Source organism: Trachypithecus francoisi, unplaced genomic scaffold, assembly GCF_009764315.1.
Source record: "Trachypithecus francoisi isolate TF-2019V2 unplaced genomic scaffold, Tfra_2.0 Lachesis_group20, whole genome shotgun sequence".
Taxonomy (NCBI): Eukaryota; Metazoa; Chordata; class Mammalia; order Primates; family Cercopithecidae; genus Trachypithecus; species Trachypithecus francoisi.
The window spans coordinates 19,140,777-19,159,778 of NW_022681466.1; the positions used below are offsets into that span (position 1 = coordinate 19,140,777).

The window sequence follows — 19,002 nt, forward strand, 5'->3', positions numbered from 1 at the left end:
TATGGACCCAGAAGACTTCCAAACACAAGAACTTCACTGTCCTGGAAACCCAAGTAGATCCTTCACCCTCTGACACCATGGTCAACTCCTGTTGTGGCTCTGTGTGCTCTGACCAGGGCTGCGGCCTAGAGAACTGCTGCCGTCCCAGCTGCTGCCAGACCACCTGCTGCAGGACCACCTGCTGCCGCCCCAGCTGCTGTGTGTCCAGCTGCTGCAGGCCCCAGTGCTGCCAGTCTGTGTGCTGCCAGCCCACCTGCTGCCGCCCCAGCTGCTGTCAGACCACCTGCTGCAGGACCACCTGCTGCCGCCCCAGCTGCTGTGTGTCCAGCTGCTGCAGGCCCCAGTGCTGCCAGTCTGTGTGCTGCCAGCCCACCTGCTGCCGCCCCAGCTGCTGTCAGACCACCTGCTGCAGGACCACTTGCTGCCGCCCCAGCTGCTGTGTGTCCAGCTGCTGCAGGCCCCAGTGCTGCCAGTCTGTGTGCTGCCAGCCCACCTGCTGCCGCCCCAGCTGCTGCCAGACCACCTGCTGCAGGACCACTTGCTGCCGCCCCAGCTGCTGTGTGTCCAGCTGCTGCAGACCCCAGTGCTGCCAGTCTGTGTGCTGCCAGCCCACCTGCTGCCGCCCCAGCTGCTGCCAGACCACCTGCTGCAGGACCACTTGCTGCCGCCCCAGCTGCTGTGTGTCCAGCTGCTGCAGACCCCAGTGCTGCCAGTCTGTGTGCTGCCAGCCCACCTGCTGCCGCCCCAGCTGCTGCATCTCCAGCTGCTGCCGCCCCAGCTGCTGTGTCCAGCTGCTGCAGGCCCCAGTGCTGCCAGTCTGTGTGCTGCCAGCCCACCTGCTGCCGCCCCAGCTGCTGCCAGACCACCTGCTGCAGGACCACTTGCTGCCGCCCCAGCTGCTGTGTGTCCAGCTGCTGCAGACCCCAGTGCTGCCAGTCTGTGTGCTGCCAGCCCACCTGCTGCCGCCCCAGCTGCTGCCAGACCACCTGCTGCAGGACCACTTGCTGCCGCCCCAGCTGCTGTGTGTCCAGCTGCTGCAGACCCCAGTGCTGCCAGTCTGTGTGCTGCCAGCCCACCTGCTGCCGCCCCAGCTGCTGCATCTCCAGCTGCTGCCGCCCCAGCTGCTGTGTGTCCAGCTGCTGCAGGCCCCAGTGCTGCCAGTCTGTGTGCTGCCAGCCCACCTGCTGCCGCCCCAGCTGCTGCATCTCCAGCTGCTGCCGCCCCAGCTGCTGTGTGTCCAGCTGCTGCAGGCCCCAGTGCTGCCAGTCTGTGTGCTGCCAGCCCACCTGCTGCCGCCCCAGCTGCTGCATCTCCAGCTGCTGCCGCCCCTCTTGCTGTGAATCCAGCTGCTGCCGCCCCTGCTGCTGCCTGCGTCCAGTCTGTGGCCGAGTCTCCTGCCACACCACTTGCTATCGCCCAACCTGTGTCATCTCCACCTGCCCCCGCCCCTTGTGCTGTGCCTCCTCTTGCTGCTGAGCCCCCTGCCCTGGCTCACCTCCCCCTTCACTGCTGGCCCACAGTGCAGACCCTTCTTCTGTGCTGGCTATGAGGACACATGGAGTGGGGTTGATGTCATTCAGCAGGGTTGTTTCCAATGAGCCCATCACCATCCCGCTGACTCTGTGAGAACATTCTGGTTCATTGTAAACTCCCGCCCTTGCTTTCTTTTTCTTCCGGTCATGGCACCAAATGTGAATTAATTTGTAATTCACTAGCTAAGAAATTATTCCAGTCCTCTAAATTCCTCATTTTTTAAATCATTTTGGGCCGATAGAGTAGCCTTCCCAATGAGGTAGACATTATCTCCCTTTCAAACATATTATTTATCTGTCAGCCTTTCAGTCATTCTTTCCTCTTGCAAAGCTAGGAGGCTCTGCCTCCCATGCTCTCCTGCTTTCTCCCTGCTCTCTCTTTGCCTCTCTGTTTGATCACGTTTGCCAGAATGTTTCTATTTTATTAGTTCTTTATTGTGTTCACAAAATATATTTTATTAAACTTTTCATGTAGAAATCTTTTATTGTTGTTTTTTGTATTTTTTGTGATTACTTTCACTGAGTTTTCTGATTCATGGGTGAGGTGGGAATGCAGTAGAAGGGGATTCTCAAAGCATGATTCCAAAGTAAGACTTCAGGTGTGAACTCATAGTGCCAAACTGCTCCAATGTCACAGATCAACTAAAATAAAATAGAAGCTTTTCACTGTTTCAATTTGATATATGGAATGCTTTCGGATAGGTAAACCCCCAGTATTGCTGTTTATAAGTTCATCCATGATTTTAGAACTTAGGATATCACGATAATCTCATATCTGTCTGAGAGACAGAGTGGGCTTCTCAGTGGGAGAGACAGCAGTTAGTACTGTAAGAGGAATTCCTTTCATGAGAGCTATACGTATATAATCATAAAATACTGGTGAGGTCAAGTATGCAAAAGCAGACCTGCGGTTGGCACATGTACTCAGTATCCACACAGTGTAACACCGATCGCATGTATGATTAGCATATAAAATCTCCACCTAGGGGTGTTTTTCTTGTTGTGGTTGTTTTTACTATTAAAATGAGGGAAAGGTTACTATGAGCTGAACCTTGAGCCTAGCTGTGTATGCAGGACCCCAGAGAAGTCCCTGCCCACCCTCCCACACACCCCACCCCAGGAAGGAATTTGTAGTTAAGAGTTTCTTGAGCTTTTGTTGCAAATTGGCTGGAGATTGGGGAAGCTACATCAGGAATAAAGGGCTTTTGCTCTCTTTCCAGGCTGTACTAGGTATCAGGGACTTGTAACCCTCTGGCGGTCTGCTGGTATTCTGTAGGGCTCCTTATCTTGCGAAAGAGTTAGGTGCTGATGCACAAAGGTGCAAGTGAAAAGAGCCTGCTGTGAAAGGTGCCTGCTGGGCTTCAAACAAGGGACAAGTCAGTATGGCCTTGTGAACCTTAAAAATCTGAGACAGATCTCAGTTAATTTAGAAAGTTTATTTTGCCAAGGTTGGGGTTGTACGCCTGTGACAGCCTCAGGACGTTCTGAAGACATGTGCCCAAACGGGTCAGAGCACGGCTGGGTTTTATACCTTTTAGGGAGACATGAGACATCAATCAACATATGTAAGATGAACATTGGTTTGGTCCCGAAAAGGCGGGACCACTCTAAGCGGGGAGGGACTTCCAGGTCATAGGTAGATAAGAGACAAATGGTTGCATTCTTTAGAGTTTCTGATTAGTCTTTCCAAAGGAGGCAATCAGATACGCATTTATCTCACTGAGCAGAGGGGTGACTTTGAATAGAATGGGAGGCAGATTTGCCCTAAGCAGTTCCCAGCTTGACTTTCCACTTTAGCTTGGTGATTTCAGGGCCCCAAGGTTTATTTTCCTTTCACGTTTCCCCACTCTTCCTCTTAAAAATCTTTTGGAGAAAGCATTTTAGAAGAAAACCAGTCTCTGGTCTCAAGTTTCATCTGATATCTCATGGCTAAGATTGTTTATTCCTAGACAGATAATTCCTGAGTTATTAGGAAAGTTCATTTTTTAGCAGGTTGTGAAGTTTCATGTCCTATGAAGAGAAAAAAGGGGGAGGAAGGGAAAAAACAAAAATAAACAAAAGAACAATCCTGGAAAATCAATATGGGCCACATTACTCTGAAGTCCATACATCAGTAGGCAGGCATGAAAGTGGCTTATGTATGTAAATAGGTTGCTGATATTTTCTTCTGAAGTTTAAAGTGTCCAGCTTCAGTTCGCAGGGCTTTACAAAAGCACAGCTGAGTTTTCAGTGACTCCAAATTAGGAAAAATGGGGGAAAGAAGAAGAAAAGAAAACTGAAAACAATCTTGTGAAGATTTGTAGCCACGAAAAATTAGAATTCAGTCCAAACTGTAGAAAATAATAAAAATGGAAAAACATCAGGCAAGACTAGAATCTAACAACAGGTACACTATCAGTTTTTGGATTATAATTCTTCTCTCTCCCGTTTCCCATTTTTATTAAAGACAAATCATGGCAGGGCTGATTTGCTTTATTATGCTTGGCCTGATTATATGTATACTGCACAGCCATAGTAAAAACTGTTTTGCATAAGCTTTTAAATTGGCTTTGATGGAACTGAAGCAGGATGTTTCCCTGACCCCTTTGTGGGACTTGCGACAGGTATGCCTCGTTTTTTCAGCCTGCCACTCTCAACTCCTTGCAGGAGGGAGCATGCAAACAAATGAGGCAGGAACTGGAGTGCATGAGTGCTGGAATCGGCACTTTAGCGCCATGGATCAAACCTCACTCACTTGGACCTGCTGCAGTCCCCTGCTTGAGGAAGCATGCAGGTGAATGGGTGCAGGAGCCAGAGTGAGTGCTTTTGGCCCCTGGCAGGAGCAAACTCTGTGCGGACTCCTCAGCAGCATCTAGTGGGGTGCCTTCGACCAATAGCCCCAGGGGCCATGTTACAGTGCTCTTTTAACTCTGCCTTCCACTGATGGCTTAAGTGTTAACAGCTCAGTGAGCCCTCCACCTTTTCGTGTGAGACCGCTGCCCTCCACCAGCAAGGGCAGGGGGTGAGTGTGACAGCCTTTTGTATCTGCTCTCCTGGCTCCCAAGCTCTTGTCTTGTGTCCAGGAAAAGTGAGGTCACATGAACCAATCAAAGGATGGTAAATGTGGGGGGTTTTGTTGCTGATGAAAGTGGCTCTTAGAAGGAAGGGGAGCTGAAAAAGGATGGGGTGGGTAGGTAATCTTCCCCAAAGCTAGGCTCTATCCAGCCGGATTCTTCTCCAAAGTTACGCCATCAAGCTGTCCCTCTGAAGTCAAGCTGCTTCTCTCTGACGTCCAGCTGTAGTCCCCAACATCCAGCTGCTTCTTGCCTCTGCCAGCTCAGTCCGGGGTCTTCACAGGCACAGGATGGGACAGGATGGGGCCATGAGTGGTTTAGAAAAAGGCAACTTTCAAGCAGGAAAACAGGGATATAAGTTCTCCCTTTGGGCCATGGTTTCAGGCTTTTCAGCTTGAAGGTGGGGTTTTGTCAGGGACCTACCCTTTTCTGCCTAGAATTTCTCTGTCCCCTGTCCCTGTCAGAACTTTATTCCATAGAAGGAATTTCGAATAACACTTTTGGAAAGCTTAGCCTAGCCATGGATTTGTACCATTGAATACCTATGAGTTGGGTGAATTCCTCTCCTCTTAAGGTTCCAAGATAAACTTAGGGATCCTGGAACTGTTAGAAAGTGACATGCTTTACTTACCACAGGTCAGGAACCCTGTACAGGGACTGTGTAGACAAGGTATGAGGCCAGTTCTCCCAAGGGGCTTTTATGGACTCCATAAGTCAAGTTTGATTCCTTAAAGGAGAGCAAACCGTTCCAGTCAAAGCCTTGGTAAAATGACCAATTTCTCCAATTGTGTCCTGTTACAAATGAAAACAGATTCTTATTGCACTTATGCAAATAACTGTATTGCCATAAGTTAAGAATACTCACAGATAGTTTCCAATTCTGGAGAAAATCAGGTAGAGAGAAACAAATATGCTCCAAATATTTTTCATAGGAGTATACTAACTTGTTAAAAGCTGACAATAACTCAAAAGAAAAGTTTCCTTGACTGAAAGAAACAAAACAAGGATCAGCAACATTTTAAGCAAAAGGTCAAAAAGATTACTTTGGTCTTCTATTAGTTCAGTTCATGCAGTTAATTCCTGTTCTGCTTGATATTCATGAACATTTCAGGTCTCCATGAGTTCTGAAAGCTTTTCCTCCACTCTCATGTCACTATCTCCAAAGTTATTAGAAACTTGCATTCAAGAACACCTGTTAGAGTTTTACAGCTGATTTTAAGACCATCTTCCTAAAAGGACTAAAACAAGACAACAACTGTCCATGGGTGACAAAAAGTTTTAGGGCAGCCATAGTCCGAGGCACAATTGACAAGAAAATTTGTTACTACTATGCACACATAATTTAATATAGCAATTATAATTATTACTGTTAATGTACGCCATGTCATATCAGAATTATAGGAGTTTCCCATAATTTTGGTGCACATACCAATGACATATTTATACAAATACAGCCCAAAGAAAACCAAACACCATTTTATATTTGACAATGTTTCCTGTATAATTTTTATACCAAATAAATCAAATTATTTCATTTTTGGACTTGAGGGAAACTAACATCTTAAAGGATTAATTAGGTCAGAAAAACACATAACTGATAATTTGATTTTGGAAAGTTTGTCAAATATCAAAGGTTTAAAAAACTTGATACGACAGGTCATCATAAAATAAGTCAATTTTTCAAACAAGAAATCCAAATAAAATAGCATTAAAGCCAATTAAATTTTGTCTTCAAAATTTTATAAACAACCTATAAAATTTTAATCTTGACCATAAGATATAACTTCCATAAGCCTTTTATAAGCATTATAACCTTTCTTAAGGGGTCAGTTAACACTTCAGGAAAACCTTGTTAATCTGACACAGGAGCCCATATGTTGGTATCGCATCAGTGTGCCTTTGACCTCAGTTATTAATTTGTAGAGAAACTGAACTTATTTTCTCTCTCAAAATCAGCCCTTACAATCTCACGTGCCTACCTCTTCTGTGGTAGCTCCTGAGCCTTGAGGAGTTGAATAGCTTTGATTTCTGGCCTTATGTCTCAGGAATGCAGTTTATTTTCATTGGCATCTTCTACCAGGTCTGAAGATGAGGTTTTAATTGCTGTCAGTGTTTAAGATATAGCAGATCTTGGTGTCCTTTTTAGACCCAGGAGTCAAAGGCCTGTAACTCAATGTCACAGGTACTTTCAAAGTGCATACAGAAATATACATGAATGTAATAACCTTAATTTTTAAAAAACTATCTCAGTTTCTTTTTCCTAAGCAAACCAATAATAATGGCATAGGAATTGTTTCAATAAACCATAAAATCTGTTAGGTCAATTACCAAAAAGCAAAATAAAAGACCTTCTGCACTGCACAGAATATTACATTGGAAGAAAACATTTTCTTTAGACTTTTAGAAAATGTTGTTAGCATCAGGCCACAACAAACAGAGCTTAAGGAAAAGAACTTATATGAGCTGAAAACGAGTTGAAGGGGAGAGAAAAGAGCAAGTAAATAGTTGAATTTTAGGTTAAAACAATTAAAATCTCCTGTAATTTATTGAGTAAATTAATCCCTTAAGAAAATCTCATCACTCTTACTAATTATGTAGTAAGCGTTTTTTTTTTAAACATCAAGCCCAATCTTCAGGAAGACCATTATCACTGCCCTTTAATTTTAGACAACTTGATCATATAAAAGTTTTTTGGTTTTTTTTTGAAATAAATCCTCTTAATGTGACTTTTACAGACCATGATATGCTTGGACTTTCTGGTTTGTTTTGAACATCCATCTTTCTTAAACAATCAGTCATTTTATTCTAGGTCTAAATTTACCATACAAGATTCTTTCTCATATGAAATTATTTCTCTTAAGCTTTCTTACCAAAAAGAATCCTCTTTACCCCCCCTTTTTTAAAATAACTTTCTTTACATCTCTCTTATTTCCTGGTTCCTTTTACCTTGTTTTATACATAACCTTTAAATAGGCATTGAATTAGACAACAATTGTTCACCTTTTTAAAAAGGAATTGTTTACCTAGATTATTTATGAAAACTACAATAGTCATCATTTAAAGTTATGGAGCTGCCATAGGAAAATTATAACTGAGACAGTGAAAAAGATCTGACCTAACTGACTCCATCTTGCTTCTATCCTCCAAGCTGTTCTTGTTCAATCCTGGGCACAGGCCAAATATACTTTGAGAGGAACATAGTTTCTAGTTTACCTTTGAAACAAAGATTATAACAGTTCATTCCCAAAACAAATCTTACTGCCCGTGGACTAGACCACCAAAAGCCACAAGATTAGAAGTTACAGCAATCTGACTAAATTCAAGATGTGACTGTTTTTATTAAACCAGTATCAATGTCTTATTTATTAAAGATTACACAATCAAATATCATTCTATTACAGTTTTGTGACCCCATGCCAAATTTGGACACCTTAGAGTATTTGACAGGGATAAGCTTGAAATTGCTTAATTAATAAATGCAAACAAAAATGCATGCTGGAAATTCTTAAGACATGTCTAATATTACTTTATCAATAATTTTAAAGCTCGCTTATTTATTAAAGATTTTACTTAAGTTACATAAACTTGAGAAAACATTGAACTAGTCTTTTCTTTGTTCCTGATAAAGTATTTGATCCATGTGCTTTTTTTAAGTCAATTAATTAGAGCTCTTTTATATATTTTTGGTAGTGAGACATTGTGTATACAACACATAAATATATAGACATAGTAGGCATGCTGATAGAAGTACCTCTTATAGATTCTTAAGGTGCTTTTTTCCCTATCTTAGACTTCCAAATTCTCAATAACCTGTTTTACTCCCCTATGGAGTTGTCAGCTAAATAGCCTTAAGTTTGCATATTAAAGGAAACAACTCAAGGAAAAATGAAATAGCAAAATTTATACCATAAAGTACAGAGAGAAAAAAGTCTGGTGGTGCTAGAGGGAAATTAAAATGGATTTAATTGCCAATTAAACATAAAATTATAAAAATTATAAAGGCCTTTTAAATACACACACACACAAACACACACACACACACACACACACAAATCCTATAGCTTTTACTTCAGAACTTTAGCCATGAGATAAATACAAATACACCAGCTTGCAAACAAAGGACCTGTTGTATCCAAACATTGGTTTTTATCTTAATAGGAAAATAAGAGCAGATTTAAAGAATTTAAAGAAGGCAGAAAAGAAAATAGAGGAAAAAGAGAACTTAGGAACTCTGTAGTTTGCAGGTCGACTTTAAGGTTTCCCTCCCTCTCTTCCTTCCTTCCTTCCTTCCTTCCTTCCTTCCTTCTTTCCTTCCTTCCTCCCTCCCTCCCTTCCTCTCTCTCTCTCTCTCCCTCTTTCTTTCTTTCTTTCCTTCCTTCCTCCTTCCTTCCTTCCTTTCTCTCTCTCTCTCTCCCTCTTTCTTTCTTTCTTTTCTTTCTTTCTTTCTTTCCTTCCTTCCTTCCTTCTAAAAAAAAAAAAAACAAAAATGGGATACACATGCAGCAGAATGTGCAGGCTTGTTAACGTAGGTATATGTGTGCCATGGTGGTTTGCTGTACCTATTGACCCATCCTCTAAGTTCCCTCCCCTCACTCTCCACCCCTCAACAACCCCTGATGTGTGTTGCTCCACTCTGTGTCCATGTGTTCTCAATGTTCAACTCCCATTTATGAGTGAGAACATGTGGTATTTGGTTTTCTGTTTCTGTGTTAGTTTGCTGAGGATAATGGCTTCCAGTTTAATCCATGTCCCTGCAAAGGACATGATCTCATTCTGTTTTATGGCTACATCATATTCCATGATGTATGTGCACCACATTTTCTTTATCTAGTCTATAATTGATGGGCATTTGGGTTGTTTCCATGTCTTTGCTATTGTAAATAGTGCTGCAGTAAACATACGTGTGCATGTGTCTTTATAGTAGAATGATTTATATTCCTTTGGGTATATACCAAGTAATGGGATTTCTGGGTCAAATGGTATTTCTGGTTCTAGATCCTTGAGGAATCGCCATACTATCTTCCACAATGGTTGAACTAATTTACATGGGCTCTTTTTTCTTAATGTAAATGTGCACAAAGACCTGATTACGTTCATTTTACATAAACTATGAAAAGACCAGGTTCCATAAAACCTATGGAGTGCTCGAAAGGGGGTCATTCTCCTTGTTTTCTCCTCATTCTTAGATTATTTGTTTTCTTCTTAAAAAGAGGAACTGAGCTGAGGCTTAGCGGTTTTCTATGGAGGATCAATTGTGCTGCTTGTGGGCAGGACTCCACAGTGGGTCACCACTGAAAACAACAGTTCAGTTCCTCATGCAAATACACACAGACAAGCTGAATAGAGCTGAATTTGGGGAGAAAAAGCAACAGAGAAGACACTTTAGAATGCATCTCTGAACTAGAATTAGGATCCTTAAACAGCAACTTCCTAGAAGGAAAACAAAACGACAGCCAAGACCACTTTTTGTAAACCACGCTCAGCCACCCCTTAACTTTGTGGCTCTCATCTACCATTACACACAACAAGGTCAAAGCCAAAGAGGTCAGGTCATGCAATACAGGAAAGCAGAGGTTTAGACTTAAGAAGAATCTACCCATGACTCTTGAAACTCCACAAAGAAAACAAAACACCCCAAAAGGGGTGAGTGGCAACCTTTGTTCTGAATTCCTTAAGGGGGTTCAAGTCATTAGAAGCCTTCTCTAGATTTATTGGTACTACAGATGGCAAAGGGGAAAAGAAGTGTAGGGTGGAAGAAAAGTAAGTAAAAGAACATTTGTTTTTTAAGACAGGAAGCAAACACAGAAACCAAGTGCATGGTTCTTTGGTTCTTTTCGTTTGTTTGTTTTCTTCTTTTGCAGCTGCAAGGAATTTTAGCCAAATTAGAGAGGTTTTGTTACCCATAATTTTGAATTCTCTCTAGGATTTGACCAAGTCATGTACAGTTGGTCAAGTCTGATGGGAGAAAGAGAAAACAAACAACAAAATACTCCAACAATAGAATCACCAAGCACTCTAATGATAAGGAGAAATTAAGACCAGCTGGTTGTTAAACTTCAGCCAAGACAAAGCCCCAGTTCAGCCACTTACCTAGGGATGGGTTTCAGGCTGAAGGCTGCTTTCTACCATCCTAGGAGGAAAAAACACTCAAACTGGTCTTCACTGCTGAGAGTGAGCTCAAACGCTACATGTCTTAAGCAAGTAAAACTCTAAAAACAAAAATAGGTGGGGGAGTTGTACAGCAAAATGAACTTTAGATCTTTACTGAATTTTGGAAGGTCAGGGATTCTCTGGGGAGGGTGCTCCCAGACCTCAGCAAATTGTCCTATTGGTTTAAGCCATGAAGTTAGCTCATGCTCTTACCAGGCACCAACAGGATATTTGTCAAAGGTCAGGGGCATCTCCACTCAGAATCCCTTCATGATTACCAAAATGTGAACCCTGAAAATCTGAGACAGGTCCCAGTTAATTTAGAAAGTTTTATTTTCCCCAGGTTGAGGACGCTCCTGTGACACAGCCTCAGGAAGTCCTGACGACATGTGTGTAAGGTGGTCAGATCACAGTTTTGTTTCACACATTTTAGGGAGACATGAGACATCAATCAACATATGTAAGATGAACATGGATTTGGTCCGCAAAAGGCGGGACAACTCGAAGCAAAGGCAGGACAACTTGAAGCTGGGAGGGGGCTTCCAGATCATAGGGTACATAAGAGACAAATGCTTGCATTCTTTTGAGTTTCTGATTAGCCTTTCCCAAGGAGGCAATCAGATATGCATTTATCTCAGTGAGCAGAGGGGTGACTTTGAACAGAATGAGAGACAGGTTTGCCCTAAGCAGTTCCCAGCTTGCCTTTTCCCTATAGCTTAGTGATTTGGGGCCCCAATATTTATTTTCCTTTCACAGCTTCCTAACCTTATTTATCCTGCCTCATGTTTCAGAAGGTGTCATAACTCTGTGATTAACATCTGGGCAACATTTTCTTAAGACATCAGAAAAAATGTGACGCTTATCAACGATATCTGAACAAATCATCTTAAACTTGATGGGCTCAATAGCTTAGGGTCACTTCAGAGCTGATAACAGTCAAATAAAAGTAAAAACATCAAGAGCAGGTGCTCCTACTAGAATGCCAAGTTATAATCACTTTCAATATTATTTCAGATTCAAATGAAGGCACCACTCTTGGGGATTCTAATTAGGATATGCACCCCAGCTGCGACCTACTCAAAGCTATGAACTAATTCCAATAAAATCGTTCTTAAAAACAAAAGTGAGTCTTGAAATTTTCAGCCTTGCTGGGTTTATATATGTTAAAATGTTAAGTGTGGAGATGTTTAAATTATAACATAAACCTGTAGAGACCACAGTCAGAAGTATACCATGCTATCCAGATGAAATACAGCTCAATATGCTTTTTTTTCTCAGCAGAACTCACTGGGAAATAAAGTCCACTTTTTAATAATAAATTCCAAAATGTTGTTTATTGAGTGAAATGAATTGAGTACATTAAATTCTTTATAGAAGATTTCCCTTCTTTCATTGGTGTCTACTTTTCAGAAATTTGATTTTATCTTTTTTTGTCAAAATAGGGACAATAGTATGGCAATTAGATATAATGTGTTAAAGATAAAATGTGTTTCAAGAGCTAAGGCATGAATTAAATCTGTCTTAATTTAGGATATTAAAACACCTGTGCACACCCACAAACACACACACACACATATACACACAGCACTTTTATTGTAATACCTTAAATTATGTATATTTGATATAGCATGTATCTTCAAAGTGATTTCAACATGGGTGGCTCTTCCTGTATCTTTGTGTAAAATATAATTGCTAGGGAATCAGTAAAATAATTATGAAAGCAATAGAGAATGATACCAATGAATTCTTATGTGCAGAAAAGTTTATTAGAAAGCAGAGATGCAACAAAGCATAAGAAATTCACGCTAGGAGAAACACAGAATATAACTGGGCCCCTGGGTCTGAGGGTGCAACATCAGTGACAAAACTGGTCCTGCAGATAATGTCTACCTCACTGAGAAGGAGAATCTATACCTCAAAGTGATAAAGAAAATAAGGAAATTAGAGGATTGGAATAATTTCTTAGCTAGTGAATTACAAATTAATTCCTATTTGGTGCTACCACTGGAAGAAAAAGAAAGCAAGGGAGGGAGCTTAAAATGAACCAGAATATCCTCACAGAGTCAGTGAAGTGCTGATGGGCTCATTGGAAACATGAGGTCCATCCTATTGAATGACATCAACCCCACTCCATGTGTCCTCATAGCCAGCACAGAAGAAGGGTCTGCACTGTGGGCCAGCAGTGAAGGGGGAGGTGAGCCAGGGCAGGGGGCTCAGCAGCAAGAGGAGGCACAGCACAAGGGGCGGGGGCAGGTGGAGATGACACAGGTTGGGCGATAGCAAGTGGTGTGGCAGGAGACTCGGCCACAGACTGGACGCAGGCAGCAGCAGGGGCGGCAGCAGCTGGATTCACAGCAAGAGGGGCGGCAGCAGCTGGAGATGCAGCAGCTGGGGCGGCAGCAGGTGGGCTGGCAGCACACAGACTGGCAGCACTGGGGCCTGCAGCAGCTGGACACACAGCAGCTGGGGCGGCAGCAGCTGGAGATGCAGCAGCTGGGGCGGCAGCAGGTGGGCTGGCAGCACACAGATTGGCAGCACTGGGGCCTGCAGCAGCTGGACACACAGCAGCTGGGGCGGCAGCAGGTGGTCCTGCAGCAGGTGGTCTGACAGCAGCTGGGGCGGCAGCAGGTGGGCTGGCAGCACACAGACTGGCAGCACTGGGGCCTGCAGCAGCTGGACACACAGCAGCTGGGGCGGCAGCAGGTGGTCCTGCAGCAGGTGGTCTGACAGCAGTTGGGGCTGCAGCAGGTCTCCTGGCAGAGGTCTTGGCCGCAGCCCTGGTCAGAGCACACGGAGCCACAACAGGAGTTGACCATGGTGTCAGAATGGGGAGGATCTGGGTGAGTTTCCAAGAGACTGAAGTTCTTGTGTTTGGAAGTCTTCTGGGTCCATAGCCTCCTTTATACCCTGCTGAAGGCCCATTGCCACCACGTCATTATTTCCTTGTTATTATTTACCTCGTGGAAAACTTAATCATGTAATTACATCATTATGTGTTTCTAGTTAAATACTCCAAAACTAACCCATTTAAATACTCCAAAAATAACCCATTTCCTTTTCCTGCTCTGCTCCTGTGTTTCTATTGGAAACACTTGTCATATTTCTTCCTTAGTGGGGGTCCCCTTTGTCCCTGGTCTATGCAGTGTCTTTTACAAACCACTGGTCACATGACTCTGACACTTTATTTCTAAATGTGATTCTCCCTCCTACCTGTAGATTGCTCTCTACAAATCATGGGGGACACTTTTTATAATGTGAGTGTATCTTTTGGTGTCAAAGAATGTCCTGGTCAGATGAAATGTCGGAAAGGAGTTAGAAGGAAGGACTCACTCGGGAGAAGGATGTCCCATCTGTAATGAAGATGACTCTGATTCCGTGTATGCTTCTTGAATGGTTGAGGAGATGGTCAGATCCCAAGGAAGTTATAAACTCTGTGTCAGATCTTATTCCACCACTTCAAGTGAAAGTACTTAGCTATGACTCATTGCCTTTAAGGAGTAAAAACACATTTTTGTGTATGTCTTACAGTATAGGCATTAGGAAGTTTTGATTTATCTTTGATCATCAAAATTGCATGATGAATTTTTCATTGACAAAAGCATTTGTTATATGTAAACAATATTTAGAATTATTAAGCCTTCAATAATGTGCATCCAAGACATTCTGTTGGGTACTCTGGGTATAGAACAGATAAACCCTCATCTTTTTCCTGCAGGTACTTGTATAAGACACATGCATAAGAAACAGAATTTAGCAAAAATGAAAGGAATTACAATTATGTTCATTAAACAACTACAATAAAAATGTATAGTATGTGGATAAGTTCCATATACCCTCAAGGTATGTATATTACTTGTGAAGTTTTGACTGTGTACCAGACATTGTGCTAAACATCTTATATTTATTTCATTTTCACTCTTTAATACAACCTTATAAAGTAGTGTACATTCTTATTACTCTTTTAGCAGAGTACTCAAAAGAAGCATTAAAAAGTTAAAACAAACAAACAAACAAAAAACTTGTCCAAGATTAAAGAGAAAGTTAGCCTAATATGTCTTAGTGTAGCCAAGAAAGCGGTAAAGAATAAAATTTGCCAAACTTGCTGAAACTGTTTCATCTTCTTGGAATGTTTCATTTTTTTTTTTTTGTTCATTCTGTAAACTCCTACTCATGTGTCAAAACCAGTTAAAATATTTCCTCCTCAATAATATTTTTCCTGATAAGCTACCCCATACATTTATCATTATTTCCTCCCTTGTGCTCATAATTTGATACATTCTACTGTATCATAGTCATTTACTTCTGTCATTCCCCATATGCAATGCAAATACCCTGAAGGCATGGCCTATGACGTTTCTTTTTGTTACCATGACACTCAGCGCAGAGAACACTGGTGGTAAATGTTTGTTGAGTGAATGAAGGCTTTTTGATGACATAGAGGCATGTAAGGTCCTTTAAAAATGGATATATCTTTTGACTTCTGGATAAAAGAGAGGAAAACATTCCAAACAAGGAGATCAGAGTTTCATTTTAGGAAAACTACACTTAATTTCTATGGTAAGTAACGTGTCCCCTGATAAACAGTATATGTGGAAAGTTATGGAAGTTGGGATTCCGTTTATAGAATAAGACTTGGTTATAGATAACCAGGAATACTGTGTCATCACATTGTGGAAGGGAAAAGAGAGGGTGAGATAGAGAAAGAGGGAGTCAAAATCATCCTTTTATAAGGAACCCACTCTTGTGATAACAACATGAATCCACTCATGAGGGTGGTGTCACCATGACCCAAACATCTCCTGCTGGGCGCCACCTCCCAGCACTGCCGCATTGAGGATCAAGTGGCCAACACGTGAACTTTGAGGGACACATTCAAACCACTGCATTCCACCCTCGGCCCCCAAATCCATGTCCTTCTCATACACAGAATGTGTTCATTTTATTCCAATAGTCCCAAAGTCTTAACTTGTTCCAGAACCAACTTAAAAGTCAAAATGTAAATCTGAGAGTGTCATCTAAATCTGATATGAGTGAGACACAACACAGGACTTATCCTGAGGCAAATTCTCCTCCACATGTGAACCTATTAAAGAAGTTATCTGGTTCCAAAATCCAATACTGGGAGAGGCATAGTATAGACAGGCCCATTCCAAAAGGGAGCAACAGGAAAGAAAAAGGGGTAACTGGTCCCAAGTGAGTCCAACAGGGAAGACAGCATTAAATCTTAAAACTGGAGAATAACCTTTGACTCCATGTGCTGCCTCCTGGACATGCCTACCATGGGGCTGGGCTGCCTGGGGGCCTTGGTGTTAGGCCCCAAAGGCACTCAGATAGCTCTGCCCTGTGGCTTTGCTGGGCTCAGCCCACGCAGCAGCAATCTGATTGGAGTCTCTGCCTGCAGCTCTCTCAGGCTGATAGTTCTACAGTTCTAGGATCTCAGTGGCTGCTCTGACCCCCCATTTTCCTGAGCATGGCCCTAGGAGGACCTCTCTGCTGTGGCTACACCCCTGTGGCAGGCTGTCGGAAACATCCTTTCAAACCTAGGTGGACCGCCATGGCCCCACAGCTCCTGCACTCTGTGTATCTACAGTCAGTACGACATGCACACCACCAAGGCTCACAGTTTGTGCCCTTTGCAGTGGCAGCGCAAGTCTCGTCTAAGCCCACTTGAACCACAACTGGAGCAGCAAAGGGGCACTGTGCTAGAATGTGGGGAGTACCAAGCTCTTTCTGACCTCAAGGTTCTCTTATCTGGAGCCTGTGATGAGAGGGACAGCTGCAAAGATCTCTGAAATGGCTTTACAGCCATTATCCCATTGATGTGATGAACAGCACCTAGCTTCCTTCTATTCATATCAATCCTTGTATCAGAGCATCATTTGGCCACATCCTTGCATGCTTTTTCATTCTTTATATGGCCAGGCTGCACATTTTCTACATCTTTATGTTCTGTTTCCCTTTTAATTATGAATTCCACCTTAAATCATTTGTTTCCTCTTGCATTTTACTATATGAAGTTCAAAGATGCTATGCAGCTCCTTCAACATTTTTCTTAGAAATTTCTTCCCCCAATATACTGCTTCATCTTTCTTAAACTCTGCCCTCCGTTCAGGCCCTTGGACATGAACATAATTCAATTAAGTCCTTTGCCACTTTGTAAACGGACGGTCTTTCCTCCAGCTTCCAATTATTGTTCCTCATTTCCATCTGAGAGCTCATCAGAATAGCCTCTACTGTCCATATTTCTCTCAGCATTCCGGTCATGACCACCTAAATAATCTATAAGAAGATTCAGACTTCCCTACAGCTATTCTTTTCTCCTGAGCCTTGACCAGAATCACCCTTAATGCTCTGCTCATGGCATTACGGTAGTCCTTCCCTATCTGTGGATTTACTTTCCACAGTTTCAGTTACTTGCGGTCAACTATGGTCCTAATATATTTAATGGAAGATTCCAGAAATAAACAATTTGTAAGTTTTAAATTGCATGCCATCCTGAGTTGTAAGATGAAATATCACCAATCCTGCTCTGTCTTGCCTGGGACAAATGTCATCCCTGTGTCCACACTGTATACATGACCCACCCTTTAATCCCCAAATAATGATCTCAGTTACCAGACTGACTGTTGCAGTATTGCAGGATATGTAGTGCTTGTGTTCAAATAACCCTCATTTTACTTAATAATGGCTCCAAAGTGCAGGCTAGGCTAATTTGGTTGGCTTGGACTTTAGAAAATCATGTCACTTAATACTATTCAGCCACAAAAAATAATAAAATCACGTATTTTGCAGCAACATGGATGGAACTGGAGATCATCATCTTAAATGAAACAAGTCAGACACAGAAGGACACATATCGCATATTCTTACACATGGGGGCTACATGATGTGTGCACATGGACATAGAGTAGAATGACAGACCATGGACACTCAGAGAGCTTAGAGAGTGAAAGTGGGGTTGACAATGAGAAATTACTTAATGGGTACAGTGTATGTTACTCATGTGATGATGGTCTAAAAGCCCTGACTTGCTAATTATGCAATCTACGCATGTAACAAAGTCACACTTGTACCTCAAAACTTAAAAAAAAAAACAACATAGTGATGTCATTTAGCTTGTTCCCAATACATTTAAACATGAGTAAGCATCATAGCTAAAGAATGCTTCTAAGTGATGAGGTTCAAGGCTCAAGTACAGAATAATGTGATTCACTTGTAATCAGCACAAAGTGCATTCATGCTAGGTTAAATATATCTTCTATAATTACATTCACCTTCCCAATTTGCCCATGAATTTTTTGGAAGATGCCAATTTTCCCTGGATACAAGCCAGGGAAAATTAGCCTGCACATGTCCCAAATTAATAAGATTTTGTTGTATGATGACCCATTACAGCAAGAAATTTAAGAAGTATAGGAGATATTCAGGACATTGTCCTAATTCTTTTCTGACTATGACGTAACCTGATCATCAGAATTTCAGGTAATATGTCAGTCAAGTAATGAATTATTGTCCCAACACACAATACTCCCAGGAATGCATAATGCCAATAGAAGAGAAGAGAAGCGACGAGAAGAGAAGAGAGCAAAAGCGAATCACTAATGCCACAGTCTTCAATGTTCAGAATATTCACAGGGTCATGTAGGGATTGGCTTAGGGCCTTGAAGAGCCCTGTGTGACTCACAGTTGGGATCATAATAGCAGGTCCTTGTGTGCAAATGAGCTTTATGTTGGTCAGAAATGCTCTTTTGGAAGGTCTTTGTTGGGTGTGATATAATTAGAAATTAGGAATCCTATAAAGCTGTAGATTATCATTCACTTATTTATTCAACAGTGGTTGAGACCTCTCTCATTCTGTTCCACAGACTATGCAGGAACCTCCATACTACTTGTTCTTTAAGACTTAAGTGCTATTACCTCCTCTAGCAAACCTTTCCTGATACTCTCGGCCCAAGCCACCTCTCTCTTAAGCTGCCCTCTTCTAAGATCTTGGTAGCATGCTCCTCATGTGTTTCATATTGTTGAATTTATTTTTAGCTTTTTGAAAGCTTTTTGGAGATATAATTGACAAGTAAAAATTGCATATATTCAAGGTGTACAAAATAATGTTTTGATATACATATATGTTGTGAAATAGATCACCACAATCAAACTAATTAACATATCAATCACCTCACAGACTCTTTTTGTGGTGAAAATACTTATGTTCTAGCAAATTTCAGGTGTACAATACAGTATTGTTAACTATAGTCACATTGCTGTACATT

At 42.0% G+C, this 19,002-nt stretch overlaps 3 protein-coding genes and 1 long non-coding RNA gene across 4 annotated transcripts in view; 2 read left to right on the plus strand and 2 right to left on the minus strand.

The window, feature by feature from the left end:
- On the plus strand, positions 1-830 carry LOC117066587 (keratin-associated protein 4-12-like; the record flags this gene model as incomplete). The annotated part of the gene is made up of 1 exon (XM_033181957.1): positions 1-830. A coding segment is annotated over exon 1 (753 nt), but the record flags the coding sequence as incomplete, so codon positions are not given.
- Position 831: 1 nt separating this feature from the next.
- On the plus strand, positions 832-2,015 carry LOC117066588 (keratin-associated protein 4-11-like; the record flags this gene model as incomplete). The annotated part of the gene is made up of 1 exon (XM_033181958.1): positions 832-2,015. A coding segment is annotated over one exon (645 nt), but the record flags the coding sequence as incomplete, so codon positions are not given.
- Positions 2,016-5,259: 3,244 nt separating this feature from the next.
- LOC117067040 overlaps positions 5,260-19,002 on the minus strand; it is a 185,729-nt gene continuing 171,986 nt past the window's right edge. The window contains exons 5-8 of the long non-coding RNA XR_004430576.1: positions 10,676-10,777; positions 6,565-6,748; positions 5,451-5,571; positions 5,260-5,312 (exon numbers count right to left, since the gene is read on the minus strand). This is a non-coding gene — a long non-coding RNA (uncharacterized LOC117067040). The remainder of the gene's footprint in view (positions 5,313-5,450; positions 5,572-6,564; positions 6,749-10,675; positions 10,778-19,002) is intronic.
- Positions 12,480-13,638, minus strand: LOC117067023 (keratin-associated protein 4-9). The gene has a single exon (XM_033183075.1). The coding sequence runs from the start codon at positions 13,549-13,551 to the stop codon at positions 12,949-12,951; it is 603 nt and encodes a 200-aa protein (XP_033038966.1). The 5' UTR covers positions 13,552-13,638; the 3' UTR covers positions 12,480-12,948.